This window comes from Orbicella faveolata, unplaced genomic scaffold (assembly GCF_042242905.1).
Source record: "Orbicella faveolata isolate gen_17 unplaced genomic scaffold, um_ofav_v1 contig_24, whole genome shotgun sequence".
In the NCBI taxonomy this organism is placed as follows: Eukaryota; Metazoa; Cnidaria; class Anthozoa; order Scleractinia; family Merulinidae; genus Orbicella; species Orbicella faveolata.
Genome location: NW_028301552.1, coordinates 12,050,001 through 12,072,625, shown reverse-complemented (window position 1 = coordinate 12,072,625; position 22,625 = coordinate 12,050,001). Strand labels below are relative to the sequence as shown.

Here is a 22,625-nt window from a genome sequence, read left to right as displayed (position 1 = left end):
AATTTTCTAAAAGAAATAGAAAACACTTACTCCGGGTTTCTATCACTTTATAGAAACACTCGTGAAAGTTTAAGAGAACTCATAAAATGCTGTGGAAACACTTGCCTGTCGGCTCGTGTTCCCACAGCACATGTTGTTCTCCCACACTTCCACTCGTGTTTCTATTAAACAATTAGATTATGAGCTTGAGATTTCTATCACATGATAGTTGACAAGGGCGCAGCCCAAGTCAACTACCACGCATAGAAATCGAGAGCGAATAATCTAATTGTTTTAGTATAAATCTACTGGTTGTTCAAAATTTTATCTGAATCCTCTTCACAGACACTTTGCAAATGCCAAGAAGCAGCTGTCACGTCAAAATTTTTGTTAACAAGGTCACACTGCCACGCTACTCACTATCTATTACAGGATAGATAGTGAGTAACTTAGCCAATCAGAGAGTGCCATTTGTGATAGAACACGAGTAGATTTATACTAAAACTCGATAGAAACATGGTATATGTTTTCTATTTCTAAAATAATTGTCATTACTGTATGATGTTGGCAATTTTAAAATTACTCATCGATCACTCCCTAAATCCCATTCTACTTAGCCTCTGAACATCTCCCCCTTGGCCACTTCACTCTCAGCCAGTTCTTTCTCGACCCTTCCAGCCACTGTCAGACCCTTCCAGCCACTGTCAGACCCTTCCAGCCACTGTCAGACCCTTCCAGCCACTGTCAGACCCTTCCAGTCGCTGTCAGATCCTTCCAGCCACTATCAGACCCTTTCAGCCAAAGCCTGTTCACAGGCAACATTCCACTCACCATATTAAATAATTTTGTTATCGGTAATTCAATCTGGATTGCTCATTAAATCACTTTCTAATAAATCTGTGGAGTTTGGGAAACAACTTCAGAGCATTTTTTGTGGTTTCTTCATAAACTGTCTGCATAGGAATTCCTTTGATCCTTGAGATTGCCTCACACGAGATGTAGATGTTCTTAGGCTCATTCCTTGTCTGCCAAAAAAATAAAAAATAAATTATTTACGAAGCAACATATTAAACACGTCAGAGACTGCTTTACCATAATGTTAAACATTTGGAGAGGGTTGAAAAGACAAAGTATGGAGTAACCTGGACAAAATAATTAGAGGTTTGGGTAAATTTGATCAATATGCTGTGTAAAATGTTTGGTATCTGCTTCCAATCAAATCTAACCCTAAGGCTTAAACAGAGAAATAAAATTGTAAAAATCTGTAACAAGATCAGGTTTCCAAACCAGTACGAATCACAGTTATGATTTCTTTGCTTTAATCTGATGACTTTTAATATAATAGTTTATGTTAAACAGTTGTAAATAGATCATTAATTTTAACTTTTAATGCTGAAAATAGTTCCTTCAAGTAAACTTTTAGGTGTCCTCAATGAGTAGAGGATTTAATGCTGTGCTATTTTATCTAAACACATCAATAAAATTGTTGTTGTTGTTGTTATTGTTCTTGTTGTTTGAGTATACACCATACACCTTTCTTTTAGTTGTCACAATTAAAGGTACATCAAAGTAAAATGCCAGGGTTGACAACTTACTTTATTTTGGGTGCCAGGTCTAAGCAAGTGATACTGGTGAGCAACATTCATATCCCAAACATTAATGTGACAATCTGAGTACCTGTTTTTCAGCAGCCAGGGCTGGTGAATCTGTTTCCAGTAGAAGATTCGAGAGTGGGAAATTTTTCACAAGCTTCTCTTTCTGACAATGAAGAACAAAACTGTCAACGAAGGCAAACTCAGTCATGTTCTAGCAGAGCAACCCACCCTGGATAGGGCTCTAGAAAGATATCTCATCCCCCTGCTCCCTCTTAATCCTAGTAAACAACACAGTAGTGTACCTCGTCCAGCACTCCAAACACCCATCAACCCCTTAACATGTTCCACTGCATTATCTCACACACCAGCCATACTGTACACAGCCCCTACTCATATTCTACTACAACAATTAAAGCCTCATCTCTCCCCCACCCACCCCCCCCCCCCCCGCCTCTAATCATAGACAGGGTTCTGAAACCGCATGTCACACACCAACAAATAATCATTTTATAGAAGAAAATACCACCCAACTTCCTAGAATTGGGTAGTAAGGTACAAAAAAGATTAAGTCTACATGCAAGCCAAGTGGTCCATCAGGCCATCACTTATCTAGCATGAGCATGAAGCAACTAGGAATTTTTCTACTCCCCTTCTCCTCTTGGTTCGGATGTTAATTCATCACAGGATTACCCACCCAGCATTAAATTTGCCAGTACCCATTTGTACACCTGGGTCGAGAGAAGCACTGTGATAGTAGAATATATTGTCCAAAACACAACACAATGTCCCTGGCCAGGGTTCGAACCTGGACTACTCAATCCAGAGGCAAGCACAATAACCATGAGGCCACCGAGCCTCCACAGGATTGGGTGGTAGAGTACCTTATCTGTCCATTCCTAATCATGTTCTAGAAAAGTTTTCTATCCATGAACAACATCACTTGTAAAACTCAGATTCCTTTACCAGACGACCACAACACTTAACAAAATATTTTACCTGTGGTGAGCGAGCTATAGATGGTGGAATGGAAAAATAGTATCCCTGTTGAACTCCCTTGAGAGCATTGGAAGGTTTCCCATCAAATGCATGCAGTAGAACATTCTTGGCACCTGAAAATGAAAAACTAAAATTTAATTTTAACTATTTTTAATTAAAGATTCTCCCACCAAAGGGAATCAAACTGGCTCTGGTAGTATTCATATTGTCTTAAATCTTCTCTAACAATACGAACTATCTTTGCTGTCCTTGTGTAATATCTTTAACACAAGAAAATGAGGTATGACATTCTGTTCTAAGAGTTTCTAGAGGAATGGTAACTAATGTTTATAGGATAAGAAGTACCATGTTCTTGTAGCAATTCAATCGCATGCCTCCCTGCTGATCGGGAATGGACATTTCTGCAAACAACAAGACACCACATCAAACAAAATGCTTTCAGCATAGTCAAAAAAGTAAAAGATTTAATACAGCATAGCAAACTTATCTGAGAAATGTTGTTCAGATGTTTCCTTTTTATTCTCAAAATATAGTGTATTTAACAACTAAGCTAATTGACAAGGGCTAATTAATTTACAAATTTAAGAGTGGAAACACTAAGGAAAGACACTCTGCTTGGTAGCTATTTTAATATCATTTATTTTGATAATTGAAAATAATGTACCCACATACAAAGGGAGATCAAGCTCTTGGGCAAGTTTTATCTGCAACAACAAAAAGGCATTTTTAAATTTTAAATCTAAATTTTAAATTTATAAATATTTCAAATAACCAGGTATTGATCAGTTAGGTACAGTTTATGGGCTGATATATGATTGTAAAGTGGTAAATATGAAAAGACATTTCAAGTCAGAAGGGATTCTCTACCTGTCGGCTAAACACCTCTCTCTGTATATCTTTATCTTCCTCTTTGCTTATAAATCTTGGGGTAAAATCTAAACCAACCTTCATTAAGAAAATGTCAGGCAAACATCTGAATACTGATGAAATATAAATAATGTGTCACAACTTAATCATGCATGAAAAGAAGAAAAAATAACTTAAAAGGTGCTGCAAAAAGAGTGCTGTGCAATTTTCCATGGTTTAATTATTCTCTCCAAAAAAACAGCGATGATTTAATGATTTGGTGATTTTACGACTTGGCGACTTGATGAAGATTAATTTCCAATACCGCAAAAAGGGTGTACTTTCTTCAGGCATGTGGTGCTCTCTTACCTCTCCAATGGCCACCAGCTTTTCATGATTGTCTCTGATAAACTCCTCAACACCATCAAGATCCTGCAACATAAGAACAACATCGCTAGCACAATAAGATTTAATTCACGACAATTATTTTATTACTTTATCTTAAGATGAAAAGGCTATGTCTGTTACAATACTGATGATACCAGAAGCAAGATGCCTCATTGGTGCTGGCACTTATCCTTAGCTTCTGGAATGGAAACCTTGTTTGTCCAGTTCAGGTAACCACTCAGCATATGGCCAATGGAAACAATATTTTACCACTACATTACAGTCAACAACAAATTTATAGATGAACAAGGAGAATGTTGCTATAAGGCTGGTAGAGCCACATACTACTAGCTGAGCATAGAGGGTAACCATGACAATGCTATGACCCTTAACCACAAGGAACCATTCCAATGAACCGTTTTTTCAGTGGAAAAAGTAAAATAATGCATACTATGTACTTCCCTAGGGAAGGATCAGTCAGGAGCAAATTCTTTGGATGCAATGTGATATGTAGCCTGCAAACGCAGACGTATTTTTGGCTGTCGCTTGTCTCTGCCGAAAATAACATCTGCAAACCCGAGCCAGGAAACGATTTCTGTGATGTAATGACTTTTGTTTCTCCCCTTGGCCAATCAGATTCTGTGATAGAATAAAACTCAAGTGCTCCTCACAGCGAATACCTCACGCAGTAGTTCTGGGGCTACTTGAACTAAACTGTGATTGGCTTAAAATTCCTACGTCACAGAAATCATTTCATGGCTCGGGTTTGCAGATGTTACTTTCGGCAGAGACAAGCGACAGCCAGAAATACATGTACGTCTGCATTCGCAGGCTTTGTGATATGATGCAATACAAGCAAAATGGATTCACCACTATGGGAGAGTTGTAAATACACAGACCCGCTCCCCTTCCCCAGTAAAACAATCTGATTTCCCCACATCAAGAAGAAAAATCTACTGGCCAGCAGTTGTATTAATTTTTATTAGGCCTAGATTACATGTGTCTTGTCCAACAACATAGTCAAGGGTTCAGCCAGGGCTCAAACTAAGCTGTTCAATCAGGAGTGCAAAGCATTTATAACCATAAGGACACCACACCTTTTCCATCTCATCCCAGTATCCCAGGGGGAAGGGGGTAGAATCCAATGTAAAAAGGACAGGGGTGCTTGTCATACCTTTAGGGGGTTAAAAAAGTGGTTTTGGTACCTCTAAAGGTCCACAGCAGGAGCTTCTATGGTAGCTTTTAGGAAATTGAGCCAAAAAAGAAGAATGACAGGAGATACATGTAATGTGCTGTTTTAGAATTGATATCTCCTATGGGTTGTTTTCAACAATACTTCCGAACAGCACCCCCATTCTTTTTATATGGGAGTCCCTCCTGGCCCAGTATCAACAAAACTAAGAAACAATCGTCACTAACAAAAATATTAAAGAAACGTTCATTTGAAGAGGAATTAGGAATCAGGACTTAGTGTGAAGAAAATTTCACTCTTTATTGCTGTTTCACTTACTTCAAGGGTAGCACTGCGATCAGGACAAAGGCTCTGTACAGGATGAACACCAACACAAGGAGCTATGAAATCTGGATACCTAAAATATATGTAAAACACCATTAGAGGCATCAGATTTGTGTCAGCCTCATCAATCCAAGTAAAACGACGTTCAAGATTAATTAAAGCAAAAAAAATGTATAGGACAGAGGTTTGCATGTATTTGACACCTCGGAAGGATTCATTCAGCCAATCATAGCAAGAATCTCCAACCAGAGCCTTAACTCTCAATCTCCCAAAGTGCCGCTACAAAATGACAATGGGTCTACTTGGGAAGTTTATAGGAGTGAGAGTGGTTATCATTGCGGGGAGGTGGGACCATCACCATTGCTTCAATCCATTCTCTGGCAAACCATAAAAAGAGAGAGCCCTTGTCAAATAGGAAGCTCAGAACTTAATTATGTACATAGTCTTGGCATTTTTTATTGCTTAAAGTAAACAGATGTTGGTTAACTCCAGTAGAGAAAGAGGAGGAAAAATTTAATTAAGGGTTAAAGTACACAATTTCAAACCTTTCATGAAGATTAAGCATTCCAGCAAACTCAGCCTTAAATTCTGTCACACCAATAATGGCCCTCACTCCAACCTAAGAAAATACATAACCAAAGCAGCATGTAAAGAAAGTTGTGTCCAATAGCCCAGGGCTAGTTGTGTTCTCAACTAAGCCTTTTGCTGAAATCCAAATATGGCCCAATACTCTTTTTAAATAAAGTTTAAAATATGATGGAAAAGTGGGATGTGGCAACTCCAAGAATCTTAGTTTCAGATTTTATTTATTTAGTTATTTATTTTTATTCTTTTTATGGGACAGGGGGAGGGGTGGCTGAACATTAGCCACTTCTCCCTCTTTGCATACAGGAGAAAAAAAGTCTAACTATGTGGCTGCATCCCATGAGTCCTAAGATGAAAATAATCATGATTGATCAAAACCAATATCCACAATAACTCTGGTCACCCCTAGGTTTTTACATTTACATTTGGATTCTTGCAAAGTCACCCGGGGACATAAGTACAAGATTAATTGAGGAGATCACACATCAAGGGGCATTATAGGTAATCAAGACAAATTTGCTTAGTTCTTTGCCCCCGAGTGGGGGATAGGACCGGCAAGACAAATTTACAAAGAAACAAAGCCGTAAAACAAATGTTTATCTTTATATTTCCATTCTGATTTCACATTTGGAGGTGAAACATATACTGTAGACGGAGAAACCCCTTGTCTAGGTTTCTCAGCATTTTTGAGCCCATCAAGTGATTGTTGTGAGTATAGGAATTTTTTTATGGTTAAAACCAAACAATTTGCTCAAGCCACAAAAATAACATCTCTGTTACTCTGGTGAGTAGGCTAATGCCTAGCTCAATTGACTCAAAAACGGTAGTAAATGTAGAAAAGGGGTTTCTCTATTTACAGTAAAAGTTTCTTCTCGAAAATGAAAGTCAGAATGGAAATATGAAGGAAAGCGTATATTGTACTGCTTTTTGTTTCTTTGCAATGTTTCCCTGATTACCCATAATGCCCCTCAGAGCACGAACTCCTCTATTCCAGGAGTAGCACAGGTCACCCAAGCGTAATATAAGAGTTTGTATGGAGAACTGTGTTATAATAAGCACCCTAGGACAAATTTTTAAAAATTCACTCAAATCTCATTTAACATCTCCAGGATGAGAAAAATGATACCATTGAATGTTCAAGAGTCTTTGTTTGGTAAATTACCCATACATTCAACGAATTTAACGTCAACTCCTGATCTCCATGTGAACTGTTATAAATATTTTAGCCAAGATCTCCGTACAAACTCTTATATTACACTTGGGAGACCTGTGGGAGCAGGGGAAACAAAGATGTGTCGAGGATGGAGGATGAGTAAAAGGGTCAGGGGGAGGCGGTAAAGGGAGGGCGTAAATCTCCTCTACTTGAAGTTTTGTAGTTCCTCCTGGACTTTCAGGACCCCTTGGTGTTTTCCCATGGCCATGACGAAAAGTGCACGTTATTTGGATTTCTTTATAAAAAAAATAGCCTTATAGAAAAAAACAGATATAAGGTACATTTCTACATACAAAACGATTAACTAGCTTACCTTCCTTGCCTCCTCAATCACAACATCGATATCCTTTGATAGTTGAAAACAAAAACGTCTTTTTCACAACTCTTTATCACAACAACACAACAGTTTTAAAGGGCATGTATGCATCGTTCTAGCTATATGGCGTGTGAATGACGTGGATCAAACTAGTCCTACATTCTGCTACTGTTACGCAATGTTTTACCTCACTGAAATCTTTCGCAGATATATGCGCATGACAGTCCACAAAACAGATCTTTTCGGATTCCAACTTTTCTCTAAAAGTGTCCGGCGCGTCCGCCATGTTGAAATTTTCCCACAACCCTTTTCAGAACTTTCAGGGCTGTTAGATAGTCACGCCATGTATGCCACCAGATATCACCTAGGTGATATGCTTCTGATGCCACATGTCACGTACAGGTTGAGGGAAGACGCACAACCGGCCAGATTTAGGGGATTTTTTTTTCAAAACCACGGTTCATCCTCTTCCTCCAAAGTCTTACCTTTTAGGTATAAGCATTGAATGATAGGTATCAGTATTGAATGATTTCTTTTGAGCCTGTGTCAGTTAACACTAATGGTGACTGGTCCTGAGGGGAACTGAGTGGATGGAAACATTGAGATTCTCGGGAAACAAAATTCACTGTTCCCCAAGGTAGTCATTTAAAAAGTAATTTTTTATATGGCAAAACAAATTTCCGCAAAATAAAACAAACAACACCAGGCCACCTTCAACTGCACGCTGTGATCTGATCACATGCAACAGCGGTCAACGGTGACCACTTTCCCGTTTGACGTCATAGTTTTCGCAATGTTTCCCGCTCATGCATTTGGCGGTGAACAGTTTTGACATTGTTAGATGTCATGTGACCATAAACTAGCCAATGAATCGGCGCGCTGTAGCGGGAAAACGCCAGCCCAGGACTTTTGTACATTGTGCTTATATTTCCGCACTAAAATGCTCGGTTTCCCCCACAAAAAGTCACTTAAATGCTCGATTGATGCTCATACATAGGAGTTTTTGAATTTTAACAGTTTTAACGTTTTCACACAATTAACAGCTCAGGGTGTTTAACAAATACGTATAGTTAAAAACAACGTATATAATAGATTTAATACACCAAAAGTTCATTCTCTGAATGATATGTTGTTCTGTTAATCCTTTGTCTCCTTTCAGGGATACTTAAGTGAAGTGGCACTTCAATTTTTTTCAATTTCGAGTTAAGTCTTCCTTTTCTCGTAAAAAAATATTATTTGTATTTTTTGTGGAAAAAATAATAATTTTCCGGGAAAATGCCGCTAAAATGCTCGAATAATGCTTAATCAAGAGATCATCTCTTATGCTTAATGCTTTCGCCTCACTAAAATGCTCGAAAAAATGCTAGCATAATGTACAAAAGCCCGCGGCCAGGACCTGAATGTGCGTGCTTTGACACTAGACTGGACCCAACCTTGTTTTCTGCTTGACTGCTTGTGATCTCGTGATTCAGAAAAAACTCCCTTCTGCTCGTAGAGTACCTTGGAATTCCAGTGTACCCACGGACATGACTTGATTCTAGAAAATCCTTTAATCGGAAGATCCCTTGAATCGCTTTTACACACATAAAGGCATTCAACGAGACCCGCACAGACCACAGGTAAGGATAGACCATTTCAAGACTAAGAATTATTCGCGTGACTTTCCGGGGTTCCCAATTAGGTGAATCCCTCGACAATCCGCCTCTAAAGATGTTCGTTTCACACAGGGATTCATCTCTTCAGAACCACTGGCGACCACTGTTGTATCAATTTTGAGACTGAGAATCGATTGCAAACCCAGATCTGGGTAAGTATGGTTAAATATTAACCTTTAATGCTCAAGTGAGCGAGATACGCAGGGTGAAATTATAATACACAATCTTAAGCACATTCCTGCGACAAATGCCAAGCCCCTGTTCTTAAGCCCTGTTTTGTAATGGTCTAAATATTGTAAGTAGATTTTACTTCAAGGTACATGAAAAGTGGCTTAGCAGCAATTCATAGCGAACAGTTTTGTCCCGAGTCTGCAAAAACACCGAGACACGAGCATATTCTAAGAACTGACAGCGGAAGTCGTGGAATGTCTAGCCTGTTTCGAAACTTTTCTGTCCGTATGTACAGGTTAATCACTGATAATCTCCTACCAAAACTTATTCTGTGATCATAAAAACACTTACCAGTGGCCTTCGCACAAAAATGATCGCCATTTCAGGGGGAAACACTTGCTCAGTTACCGTCTTACTTATTTAGTATTAGTATTTTCATTTAAAGTGTTCTTTTATGCCTTCTTCCTGCGCCCAAAGTTTTTGCGCGCGCGCTTGTCTCGAGAACGAAACGATTTATAGTCTACGGGCTATGAAGGTTTCAAAATAATTTCTTCCTTACTTCAAAGGTTAAAGGGTGGAAAAACTAACTTGCAGAGTTTTTTTAAAGTTTTTTTTTTAATATTTGAGGGTTAGCGTGACAGTTCGTTATGTAACGTTCCATTTGAGTGCTTTTGATCTCGTGATTATTGCGGACTCTGATCGTTCAGACAGCGTCCTTCTGCTCAAGCAGGTCAACAGATTCGAATACCGTAGATTGTTTTAGATGTTAGCATTTAACGAGACTACAGTTAAGGGAAAGAAGTTTTTATTACTGAGAATAATTTAGTTCGCTCCACTAGACGTCGCATACATGAATTACTGATGACTGCCTATCGATTGCATGCGTCAAATCGAGTCATTTTGGCTCCAGCAGAAACCTTCAATGTTTCAGGTAAGCAGGAGACGTGGAATAAAACATATGTTTTCTATCCACCACATTTTGTAATGCTCCGACCCATCCTCCACCCCCCCCCACCCCCCAACCCTTCTCCTTGTTCTTTTTGACCAGTCCCTTATGACCAAGAGCAGATGAAATGTTACATGAAATTACGCCTTGTTTATCTTTACAGTTGTTGCTACTGTCTCATTATGATAGGGAGGAATTGAAACAACGTTATGACCACAGAAGTACTCTGCAAGGTAAGAACATTCTGAAATATGCGTTCTAATCTATGTGATTAATCGGTTGTAATGTAACAGTGTTTGTCTACATCAGTATCCAAGGTTAAGTCCATCAGGCTGGAGCTTATCCCCATTTCTGCAGCATGAAGCGACTAGGAGTACTTTTACTCCCCCCTGGATGGGATGCTAGTCCATCGCAGGGTTACCCCCAAATATCCGTGGGTCTAAAACAACAAAGGTGGAAAGCTTTTCCTTGCTTGCTTTTCTCAATTTGGTGTAGATACTCAGTCAAGCACGTTAGACTGAAAAGCCTGATTCACTTTGAAGAACTTTAACAATATCTGAGTATAATTTAAGCAGCAACAATATTTAGAAAACTTGTTTTAAAGGAACAGAGAAATGGAAGGTCTGGAAAGCATCTGTCAGTGTTGGAGAGTTCTGAGAAACTGTTTTATAAGGGAATTCTCGTTCAAGTCATTTTTTTGATATTTGATTTATTTTCTGTCTTTTGTAGTCTTTTGCGTCAATTTTATTCCAGCTCTTAACGCTTAAATTGACATTATATCACTTATGCTGGGCTTCCGTTTCTTGAACCTCCAAGGCAAACGAAAAATGGTTCAAAAATCTCGTAGTTCAAGAAATCGGGGGTCGACTTGGAGAGGGGCGACTTTCGGTACGAGTTATTGGGACATTTGAAAAATCGAGGGTTCCAGAAACTGGGATTCCACTTTATGATATGGCCACCTCAGCAAGCGGGCAAGGTGAACCAAATCCTGCGCTGTGATTGGCTACCTGAGCGGGCAAGATGGCACTATCTTGCCCGCTCTGGATTACCCGCTGTATCCCGAAAGAAAATGGTATTCTTTTCATATAATTACAGATTACCACCCAGAAGGTTGGGCATCCAGAGCTGAGATATCAATTACTAACCGGGGCAATTGCATCATCTTGAATTGTGTGGGTAAGCAACAATAATTTCTTGGCTAGACATAGACACAGACACAGACACAGACACAGCAATTTTTCTTAAACAATTCTGTCCAAGGGGGAAATACGCATTGAGGCTAACCCTATGTGAAGGAAACTCTGCGCCCCACTCTTTGCGATAAGTGTGTGGGTTCTTTAATATACCCTGATAATAACCATGTAACATTGAAGATGCAGGAGACGGGGCCTACAATTTATATTCCTTATCTGAGAAGACTTGAATGTCTAACCATTTGCAGCAGTAATTACAAAGGTAACACATTCTCCTCAGTTATTTACGACCCTGAGTGTTGGTCCGGTCTGGGGCTTGAACCTTCAACTTCCCGCACAGCAGTCTGGCACTCTACAAACTGAGCTAACCAGGCGGCGGTTTCATTTACTCAGTTTTGCCTCCCAAGATAAGATCAGCCTTGATCAACAGCCATAGTTTTACTTCAGGATCGATTTTTTTTTTTTTATAAAAATAGAAAGCATAATAGCAAGAACAAAGAGGATGTTCTATACTACGCCATCCGTAGACTAAGTAGCCTACAAGTAGTCCCTCTTTCGCTTTAGTCCATGTAGCGAGACCGTAAATAAACAGCAAGGAAAAAAATGACCGCGCGAAATCTTTCGTCCTCAGGATTTCACTCGGTCGTTTTCTTCCTGACACTTTTCTTTCGCATCACACACAACGGGCTAAGCGAAAGAGGGACCACCCTATGCACTAACTTTTGGTAGGTTCATCTGGTCGTCAGTCCATGGCTTCTGCTTTTGCTACGCCAGTTGCATCCACCAAGGAGACGACCAACTATGCACGGTTGTGTCGTATTCTGGTGGACGTTGGATTCCATGCCTTGAGGGACACATTCGACAGAATTCACCCTCCAGCTGGACTGCATTCTGTATTGGCGCTTGGTACCCCAGCACACAAGAAACTGCAGTCACTTAAGTCAAGAAGAATCCTCAATCCTACTCAATGGGTAAACTTGTTCCCTACCATCCGTACATCTGTTTCATCAGCAAGCTTTGATATCACGTTATTAATGGTGCTGCTAAGGAATATATGTGGTTTGACTCCACCCATCACCGGCTGGGACAATCCTCCTTCTGCTGCAGACACGAGTATTGAAGCCAACATAGCCAGGGTGAAGTACTACGGAAATACTGTTTACGGCCATGCCACACAAGCTTCTATAGACGATGTAACGTTTAACACCCTCTGGAAGGATATCAGTAACCCGCTAGTAACACTGGGAGGAGCGAGTTATGGAGCTGCTATCAATAAACTCAAGTTTGAGTGCATGGATCTCGACACTGAGGAACATTACAGAGAGCTGCTGTTGAAATGGAAGAAAGGTGAAGACAACATCAAAGAAAAACTTAAAGCAATGGAAGGTATGTAAGAATTTAGGAGGAAAAAGGTTGGAAATTAAAAAGACCTTGACACCACTCTGTGTTACAAGCAGTGGCACCGACGATTAGTGTTTATAACTTCGGAGAGGTGAAGCATGATCTTTTGTTTAAACACGACAAATTATTATTGAGTTTGAGAAGGGCACTTCAAAAGCCCTTGAAACTGAAGACTCTCTGCTGAAAGGTGCTTGAAAATAATGAACACTCCTTGAATTTTTGCTCGGATAGGAAATAACATTGGATTACATCAAAGTAAAAAACATTCAACAGACAGACTAATGGCAAAACAGCATGCGCTGTTGCATTCTGGGTGAAATTCTGTGTTGCATGCATTGTATTTTGGAATCGGTTCAGATGGCATGGATGCCATTTTGTATATGTTGTCCACTCATCCATTTAACAAATTGACGTCAGTTTTTCATGGGTCTGTCCTGTTATTGATCATGAATTGTGTCATAACATTTTCAAAGTAGCTGTGGATCCATGCCATAGACTACTTTTAAAATGTTATGACAAAATTCATTGTCAATAATAGGACAGACACCTGAAAAACTGATGTCAATTTGTTTTTTACAATAACAAATTCTTAAATTGTCCGCTGTAGATCATTGTGTCATAAATTCATGTGTCTGTCCGCTTACTGACAATGACAACTAGCCAATGAGCATGCAAGAATTCTGCAGTTATTGTAAAAAAATAAATGCTAATTGGCTTGTAAACAATGAACATGCGAGCGTATTGTAAACTGTGCACCGAACGTTTAAATTAGTGAGCATGGGGAAATTAATGCAGCTTTGAAGTCTCACATGGAAGGAGCTAGACACCAATTCAAACACGCGTTAAGCGCTATTCTGGAAATTCAGTTCTAATATCAGTGTTAGAAGGTTCACCTCTGTTGAAAAAACATCTCAATTTGTTCCATTGTCGTTGTGTCTCTTAAAATGCACTTTATATCGAGGGGAGCTTTCTTTAATTGCTATTGACCGTAAACCTTTCAAAACAGACTCAGTCTTTGGTGCTTGAATACTCTTTAAATACTAGCTTCTCAGATTTTTTTGTCCACAAACTGTGTATGTAACAAAATTGCATCATTGGTTAACTCAAACTTCTTTTTCACATATATAGTTGCTTTTAAAGAAGGCCAACTTAGTGACCTTGAACTAGATGAGCTGGCAGGAAAGATTGCTGCAAAGTGGGAGACGCTGGGACTTCACCTTGGAATTAGTCAGAATGTAGTGGAAGAAATAGCCACTAATGCAAAAGATAAACCACGTGCGATGTTATTTCGTTGGAGAAATACATCATCCTCTTGTACACCTTATGAAGACCTCTACCACGCCTTATGTCATGTCCGAGTTGGTCTTGATAAAGTGGCCAAAGAATTTTGTTGTAAGGAAATAAACCACATATATTTTCTTACAGTATATTGACTACTTGAACTGGGCCACTTGGAAGAAAACTGGCTAATCAAATTGTTTATTGAGAACATTGACGGTAATGTTTTTGTAAACAAAACAGAGTCATTGATAGTATTAAAAATAGTAAAATTATATAAATCAAGGAAAGGCAAGCAGAGGTCTGTTTTACCTGAATTAATATACTAGTACTTTTAATAGACTTTTCTTCATACGTTGTACAAACTCTACCGATCCCATCATTTTCTTTTCAGGGAATTATATTACTAAGTCGACTTCACTACAAAAATTTAACTGGAAAAGTTATTTTGTGATGGCCAGACTAAAACCATTAAAAGACTGCTCAAAAGTTATGATCGGAAACTAATAAAAAAAGATCAAGTTTCCCGAGAGGTCCACGACATTCACAACTTCGTTGGGTTTCAAATTTTGTTGTGGAACTTAATTGTTTGTATTCTTAAACGTACGTTATTGGTTCGTTTACGGAAAAGGTCATCATTGTTTATTCTCAGTTTCATTTCTCAATGATGTTTTCATTAGTTGCCTTTTTTCCAAATAGGCTGGTTCAAGTAGTCGCACTGTAGCTATAACAAGACTCAGAGAAGCTGCTATTAATATAATGAAATGCATGTGTTTTATAGAAAACTTAGAGCTTCAAAATAGGGTTTTTACTGGTAGAGTGCATGTGTTTTATAAAAAGCTTAGAACTTCAATATAGGGTGTTTACTTGTGTGCTTTAAACCTTTTGAAGGTAGAACAGAAGAAGGTTACCTCTAGAAATCCTATTGTCGGCATCAGTAGATGCGAAGACAGTACAACAAAGTAATAGTTAACACTAAGCTGCCTTGATGGAAAGGAATTTGCGGTGAACAGTTCTTGAATGAACTGATTGAATTGCCCCTATTAATTTTCTCTAGCAGGACACACAAACAGTTTTTCTAATTTGCAAAACGTTAAACCTTTGTAGCACTTAAAAACCCTCACAACACCATGCGTTATTTATGACATGATTGACTGATTACATTAAAAGGTCATGGCAGGATGTGACGAGTAAGCAAGTCCTTTGCTCAGTATGACAGACAGTCGGTGATATGTTGAAACTCCATGAAGCGTACCAAAAAAGACACAATTAAGTACTTACCACACTCTTATTTGACCAAGAATCTGGCCATCATGAGGTCGATGACTTGATATTGCAGGATATTTGATTGGCTGAATGTGAATATGAACACAGTAAATGCATGTGTATATAGTGCACGTGCGATTCTGATTGACCTCAAACCAGGGAAATGTGTATTGGTAAACTACCTTTGAATCACTGAAACTTAACATATTGTCGCATCACTAACTCTCCTTTTTTTTCATAAAGGCAAAATCAAGGAAAGATTTGGCGAGGTGGAAGGTATGTGTGAAAATAAATTTTAACTTAACCACTCAGTCTTAATGTAACACAATGTTCTTAAAAGTGAAAGAAAACTTTGGAGGGAAAATAATTCGTAAAGCTTTATTGCAAATGTAGGTTAAGTTTGTCTTCTGCACTGAGTCAGAAAACACCCTATAAGAAAGCGTGCAAAAAGCCATAGTTAGAGAAATCTATGTAAATAATATATAGACCATTTTGCTGATGGCCTATTTAACAATGTGATTATGAGCTCGAGATTAATGTGAGGTGATAGTTGATTAAGCTTTCTGCACTGAGTCAGAAAACACCCTATAAGAAAGTGTGCAAAAAGCCATAGTTAGAGAAATCTATGTAAATAATATATAGACCATTTTGCTGATGGCCTATTTAACAATGTGATTATGAGCTCGAGATTAATGTGAGGTGATAGTTGATTAAGCTTTCTGCACTGAGTCAGAAAACACCCTATAAGAAAGTGTGCAAAAAGCCATAGTTAGAGAAATCTATGTAAATAATATATAGACCATTTTGCTGATGGCCTATTTAACAATGTGATTATGAGCTCGAGATTCCTGTGAGGTGATAGTTGATTAAGCTTTCGGCCTCATCAACTATCACCTCATTGACATCTCAAGCTCATAACTGAATTGTTTGGTGGATTTCTACTAGTGTACTAATGCAAATGCTACATTTTGATTGGCTAAGCCATCTCACACTGATTCAGCCATTTCGTATGAAGCTTTAGAAATCTGACTGAACAATTCATTTCCCGAGGAAGACAAGCAAAAAAGAGAAGAATCACCAAATGAACTGACGAATATCACTACACAGCCAACCTTGTTCCTATAGGCTCTTTTTCCTCTGCCTCCCTTATGCGAGACAGAGGAGAGAGAGCCTAGTGGTGCTATTTAAAGAGTAGAAAGGCATTCAATCCAATCATAAATAAAATTTTTGGTTCAATTTAATCCTGGAACATTGATTCAATCCAATACCTGGAATATTGATTCAATCCAATACCTAGACTGTTCACAGCCTCGCACGCGAAAGAAAAAGCGAGCGAAGCAAGCGCAAAGCACGCGGTGGTTGGGAGTGGGGTTTGCGAGCGAAGCGAGCAAGAAGAATAGAGAAGCTGTAGACATCTTTGGTGAAAAGTGGACTTATTATAAGGCTCCTTCCCTGTTATCGCCTTGTTACTCGGCCGTATTTTGGCTTTAATTCCTCGGAAATGACTACTTGAGTATTCTAAGAAGCCAAAAATCCAAGCTATAGTTATGAAGTTCAGCTTCATGACCAAGCAAGAAATAGAAATAATTCACTTTAGCGATGTCTAATAAATATCAGGAAAAAATATTTTGTTGTTACTTATTTTCTTTGCTTTACTTCAACCACAAATTGTAGTTGCTAAAAAATTCTTGACTTAGTTCTGAACAACCCTTAGCTATACATCTGGCCCGGTTGATCAAAAGCTGGATAAAGCTATCCATTGGGTAAATCACTATCCAGTCAGAGTTGGTGATTTTTCGGGTGGATAGAGTTACCCATAGCTTGCGAGCAGGCTCTAGTGTCTAGTGTCTTTTTGCGTTGGCATGTGAGCAAGTGCCTTCTCGCAGCTTCGCAACTCGCGCCCCCAGCCCAAACACGAGAGCCTGCTCGCTTTCACGCAGGTTAAGTTACCATCTTTTGTTCAACCTGGCCCTGGTGAGAGCGCGGTTCTTGTCTAGATCAAATTGCTTGAGAAGACTGGTGAGTAGCACAATAGCAACAAGCTATTGCGGTGAGTTTCTGGCAGTCTTTTAGCATCTTTTAACAACATGTGGTCCGATCCGTTCGCAAGCAAAAAGCAGACGGGAGTAAGTGTGCAACATTTCTATAAATTGTTTTGATACGATGGCCAGCAAGAAAATGTAGTGTTGATTTGTAACAGTATCAGTGTGGAAATAGTGTTGATCTGGAATTAGTCTCGGATCTGTTGGGAAAAACAAGTTTATTTAGACGAGCCAGGTTAGCCTTTGGACTTCGAAAGTGGGGGCGTTACTGTCAATGCACAGGGGGCTACCACTGACGGAGATTCAGTTCTCTCTGATGACATTTTCTACCTTGTTCAGTATCTACTAGACATAAAGGCTAAATTTATACCTCCGGTAAATTTCAGATCACTTATTAAACAAAATGGCAATTACCAGCAAGCTTATTTTAGACGCTCTCAGGTTGCCTGGAATCATTACGACGCACGTTGTTAAGATTCTCATAATCACAGCCCTCACTAGAAATAACGGTTGCACAAATCTCAACAGACGGGAAATTTTTGTTTCAAAAAAGGTTAAGTTTGAGGTCTTTTTTACTTGGTCTCTTTTCTTACAGGCAAAAGCTATGCAAAATAATTTTCTCGTATTTGAAGAACTTGTTTTCTTTGACTTGTGGATTCCGGATCCCGGTTTCTGGTTTCCGGTTCCGGATTCCGGTTTCCTGGTTTTAGGGTTGCCCTGAGAAAGTGGCTTATTCTAAAAAGCATACCCAATTCGACTAGAGTGCAAAAACCATACTCTTTTAATTTATGATCAAAATGGCCAAAATCGATACCCCATTTATGACCAAAACGGCTGAAGTACCATGCCCTTTAGGGCTGCACGTTCCTATATAGCCCATATAAGGAAGTACACCCCCCCCCCACACCCCCCTGGACTGAAAAGAAGCAGTATCGAAAAGATAATGTGGCAATTTTCTCATTGTTCTAAGTATATTAATGTGACCGGAAAACGGAGGCATATCCTGTATGTGCATGCTTGCTAAATTGTTGCATGGGAGGAATGTGATTGATGCATTTGTTATCTTAAAGTGTATATGACATGAAAAATAATTTCTGCTTATTTGAAAGGCCTTTCAAAATACAGAAGAATGGCATTTTTATTTTTGAAATATCTTTTTTCGTTTAAGAGATATCGACGTTTTTCTATTATGCATATTAGATCAGTGATGACGCCACATTGTTTGCAACTAAAAAGTGGTAAAATACTGAATAAACGATATCTGTAGAAATATTGAAGCAGTGTTCTTGAAACTTGGCACCACAAATGGTCGTTACAAAAGAGACAAAATGACACCCTTAGTCCTGTTGCCATAGCAACTGTTTAAAAAAACAGAAGTGTCAAACTCTACAAATTACACGCGGATTACAGCGGAAGCCACACAGACCTACGACCTCTGACGGTTCTATTCTGGTGAAATGTCTTCCTTAAAACACAGGATTATTGTTTAGCGAATATTCAAAGATCCCCCTATCGTACCATACAAAAAGGGCAGATCCTTAATACTAGTTCCAGCAAAACTTTCAAAGCGGCTATTACACGTGGATACGAGTTGTGTAGGCCTTTAACCCATTGTTATCAGTGAACTGGCAAAGAGCTTGGTTTATCCTTGGTAGAAAAACTAAGTGTAAGGTGAAAAGATGCACTGCAAATTTTCAGGATGCCTGACAATTCTATACCATAAAAAGTATAATAGTACAAGTGGGAAACACAATGAAAAACATCCCTCCACAATCTTTCAATTCGTTGGTTGTGTTGATGGCCCTGCAGTGGAGCTGCCCCTCTCCTCTCCTCTAACCTGCACCATTGTGTCGCTCACACCAACGTTTCTGCTTTATTGTTTGCACTACATTTCAAAAACATTATTCTCCGAGAAAATCCGTCTATACAGCCGTGAATTAGCATTTTCCATCAGATCATAGAGTGATGGCCATCCAGATGCCAAAGCGGATTTGGCCAAGCCACCTGGTATTCCCCGCGTCGCGCAGTAGCACCCCATCTCAAGATAGTATTTTGGGGATCTAATTTTGTCAACATTTCTCTTATTCCTCTACGTTGAACCCGTAACCCAATCGACTTGAAGAAACCTGCAATGAAGTTCCATCCAGTAGCGCTCCCATGGTTAGAAATGTACCCTTGAATGATTTGGTCGAGTTCCTCATCAGGTAAGTTGTCGAAACCCCTCATAATCTTCTAAGCCATACTCTGCCCTCTTCTATGAATTGTCCATCTCGAAACTCCAATCATCTCTGCTATCCTTGTCCAGGTGAATCCTAATCCTCGAAGTTCCTCAAGCACGTCCCTGAACAGGAATTTTAAGAAATGGTCTTCCACGATTTCCTCCTTTTTCGCTTCCTATCGTAACGGAATTCGCAGCAACAGTTGATGGAGTAATAGCTCTGCAACGCAATACCCTGAGCACATCTACAAAAGCGGCAGCAATGGAATCTAAATTTTAAGTGTCCCTTGTGTCTGGGTTGTAGCAATGCCTCATTGACCTAAGCAGACTAATGGCTTGATCAAGAACGGCGGACGTCGGCGTGCACTTCTGCGCTTATGTAAGAAAACTCTTCACTCTGGTATCGAGTTAATTTTTGAGTTTCCCGGACAATGCTTAATCATAACCAAAACCTGTTTTTGATAGTTTCTTATTGTTTCTGTTTCTTTTGGCGAATTTGCAAAAGTTTTTGAAAGGAAAGTCTGACGCGTACAAGTAGCTCATTGGCATAGTGCAGCGCGTGCACTTAACAAGTCCGAGTCGGTGTTCTCAACAAATCTTGACAAATCTTGACGAAGATTTCTTTCGTTATCTTTTGTGCCGAGATGCTGCAACAGTTTTCACCAACGCCAAAAGGCTGCTAACATCATGTGTGTTTCTTTAGCGTAGTGAAATTTTACACTGCGAAAATAAAATAGACAAGGAGTTTTGATAACTCAGCCAACAAAATCGAAATCGTTGTTCATCGTAACTTTGCTGATTATTTCTGCTGTATTCACATATTTTCAGCTAAGTTTTTAATATGTTCTCAAACATTTACCAACCTTTTAAACATATTTAAAAACGAGAAATGTTGTGTTCGATGTACGTTTTCACACGAAAGTGCGGAAGTCCAATTTGTTATGTTTTACTGACTGTACAAAACACGCATCGGCGGGCGCTGTTATTCATCGACAATAGACAGTTTATTGGATTTTTACACAAACAAACCTGAGCAGCATCTACAGACATAAACATATTGTCACTTATTGGGCCTTGATGAAACATCAGGCGTTGCTTACAATTCAGGCGAAAGTCAAACTTGCAATTATTTTTTTTTTCCTTACTTTTCGGTCGCGATAGACTCTGGCGAAATCCTCGCGAGCGTTTGGCAAGAAGAGGGAAACTCTGAAGTCCTGAAACGCTTCTATATCCAAATATATCCAACTAGTGTTTTGCTGTGTTATGGAAAAGCTATTAATCTTTAATATATTTGAAACTTAGAGTGGAGTAAAGTGGAGCTCTTGTAAAAGAAGCAGCGGAACACAACTTGGTCAGTGATATAAAGCGGGACATAACTAAATTCGACACTGTCTTACTTCACTCAAACTGGAGCAGCTTACGACGAAAATACTGAAGTAAAATTCCAACAGACATGAACGTATTGAGTTGTGAGCCAAAAGCATCAAACATTTCGGGAATTTCGAACGCCATTTCCCCGCGCTACATCCGTAAAAATCCTCGCAGCGTGTACGCGCGTGTGTCCATGGATAGTAAAGAGACTGGATTGGAAACTAGCTCGCGTCACCGGTTCTAACATGGTGGAAATTCGTGACGTCATTGTCGCTTTTTGCAGCAACTTTGCATAGTAAAGTGACCAAAACTATGGATATTGAAGTGTTTTTTTGAGGAGTAGGATGAAGACGAATCAATATTCGAGGTATTGGATTGAATCAATATTCAGGGCATTGGATTGAATCATGAAACTCAAAAGATTGAATTGAAGCAAAAATTTTATTTACGATTGGATTGAGCGTCTTTTTACTCGTTAAATAGAACCATTATTTAAAGGATCAAACATACATTGCGAGGATTAAATTTTGCTACAAACGGCTTTCAATACCTGTTCCAGGCTCTCGGTCAGCCACTGTCCGAGAGCCTAGAACAGACTAGTGTTAATGGGCCATTTTTATAATGCAAATATTTCCTGTTCCATTCCCTTGTGGGGGCAAGAAGTGATGACTCGGCCAAAAATGGCCTCATTAATTTATTAAATAGATCAAATTTTGCCCCCACAAGGGACTGGAGCTAACATTAACAAAATGGTGTACTATCAGCTCTTGGGAGCTTGTTCACTAATCGAGTGTATTTTATCGTTTCCTACAATTCTGAGAAATAAAGGACACAAAAAAAGGCTAAACGTGAGTGGACAGTGTAACGATGTAATTTATGTATGTTTAGCTTACATCTGGGATCGGCCTCTGGGATCCCGGATGTGTTTGCTCGCTTCACTTGATGTACACTCGGTTTTACAAAAACACTTCGTGTTTAAAGGCTCTAGTACTTGATTGTCTGGCTTAGCAAATACGTTTTATACAGAGCAAACTGTATATGCTTTAAACTATAACTGATGTTCTGACTTTTCTTTTTCAAAAAACCTCAAAGAACAAATGGGAAGACAAACGAAAAGCGTCAGAGAAAAGTTAGACCCCTTGAGGAAATCCAGCCAAGATGAAGGTCAGTAGACGTTAAGATATTTGGAGATATAGAGATATAGTGAAGAGAAAAGTTCTCCTGTAACTTAAGCAATGAACATCAACTAATGAATTAAACAAAAAAAGCGGGGAAAACGACGGGATGACTGTTTATTCAAACTGGTAAAAATGTGACGGCTATGACATTACCGTAAACTTCCGAAAGTAACGACCCCCCGAAAGTAGAGACTCGAAATTTTGGGCGCTATTAAATCCCGAAAGTAGCAAGCCCTCCGAAAGTAGCGAGCCTGCCCCTACACCCCCCCCCCCCCCAACCCGGAAATAGTGAAACCAAAGTTCAATAGTATATATATTTTTTCCAATCAAATAAGGCACTCTACAACAAGGGAAGGTGTCGCTTATGTAACGAAGCGTTGTGAAATGTAAATTCTTACTTCATCAGTTAATGTTGCGACGCAATAAAACAAAACCCCTAGAATTTTCATCAAGCAAGAGGAACGCACCACAGG

At 39.2% G+C, this 22,625-nt stretch overlaps 1 protein-coding gene and 1 pseudogene across 3 annotated transcripts in view; one reads left to right on the top strand and one right to left on the bottom strand.

Moving 5' to 3' along the window:
- Window positions 1-845: 845 nt before the first annotated feature.
- On the bottom strand, window positions 846-8,443 carry LOC149110411 (deoxyribonuclease TATDN3-like). Of its 2 annotated transcripts, XM_089292770.1 has the most exons (11): window positions 7,621-7,877; window positions 7,431-7,463; window positions 5,865-5,938; window positions 5,314-5,392; window positions 3,786-3,848; window positions 3,438-3,515; window positions 3,243-3,274; window positions 2,916-2,971; window positions 2,571-2,683; window positions 1,657-1,737; window positions 846-1,004 (listed from the first exon to the last, which is right to left on the bottom strand). In XM_089292770.1, exons 1-11 carry the CDS (start codon window positions 7,717-7,719, stop codon window positions 861-863), a joined length of 852 nt encoding a protein of 283 aa, XP_089148896.1. In that variant the 5' UTR covers window positions 7,720-7,877; the 3' UTR covers window positions 846-860. The 2 variants fall into 2 exon arrangements, with proteins under 2 accessions (XP_089148896.1, XP_089148897.1); XM_089292771.1 differs by lacking the exon at window positions 3,438-3,515 and having other exon boundaries at window positions 7,621-8,443.
- Window positions 8,444-9,142: 699 nt separating this feature from the next.
- LOC110043217 (uncharacterized) overlaps window positions 9,143-22,625 on the top strand; it is a 27,855-nt pseudogene continuing 14,372 nt past the window's right edge. Inside the window, exons 1-7 of the transcript XR_016208150.1 lie at window positions 9,143-9,240; window positions 10,369-10,438; window positions 11,301-11,381; window positions 12,128-12,784; window positions 13,928-14,191; window positions 15,587-15,619; window positions 22,067-22,138. The product of XR_016208150.1 is annotated as an uncharacterized LOC110043217 (transcript). The remainder of the gene's footprint in view (window positions 9,241-10,368; window positions 10,439-11,300; window positions 11,382-12,127; window positions 12,785-13,927; window positions 14,192-15,586; window positions 15,620-22,066; window positions 22,139-22,625) is intronic.

Bases quoted from the DNA above. Each gene is read 5' to 3' on its own strand.
- LOC149110411 (XM_089292770.1), bottom strand. From the start codon at position 7,719: ATGGCGGACGCGCCGGACACTTTTAGAGAAAAGTTGGAATCCGAAAAG. The intron at 3,275-3,437 runs GTAGAGAATCCC...TTGTTGTTGCAG, and splicing joins GAGAGGTGTTTAGCCGACAG to ATAAAACTTGCCCAAGAGCT. The intron at 1,005-1,656 runs GTACTCAGATTG...TTTTTTTGGCAG, and splicing joins CCCTGGCTGCTGAAAAACAG to ACAAGGAATGAGCCTAAGAA.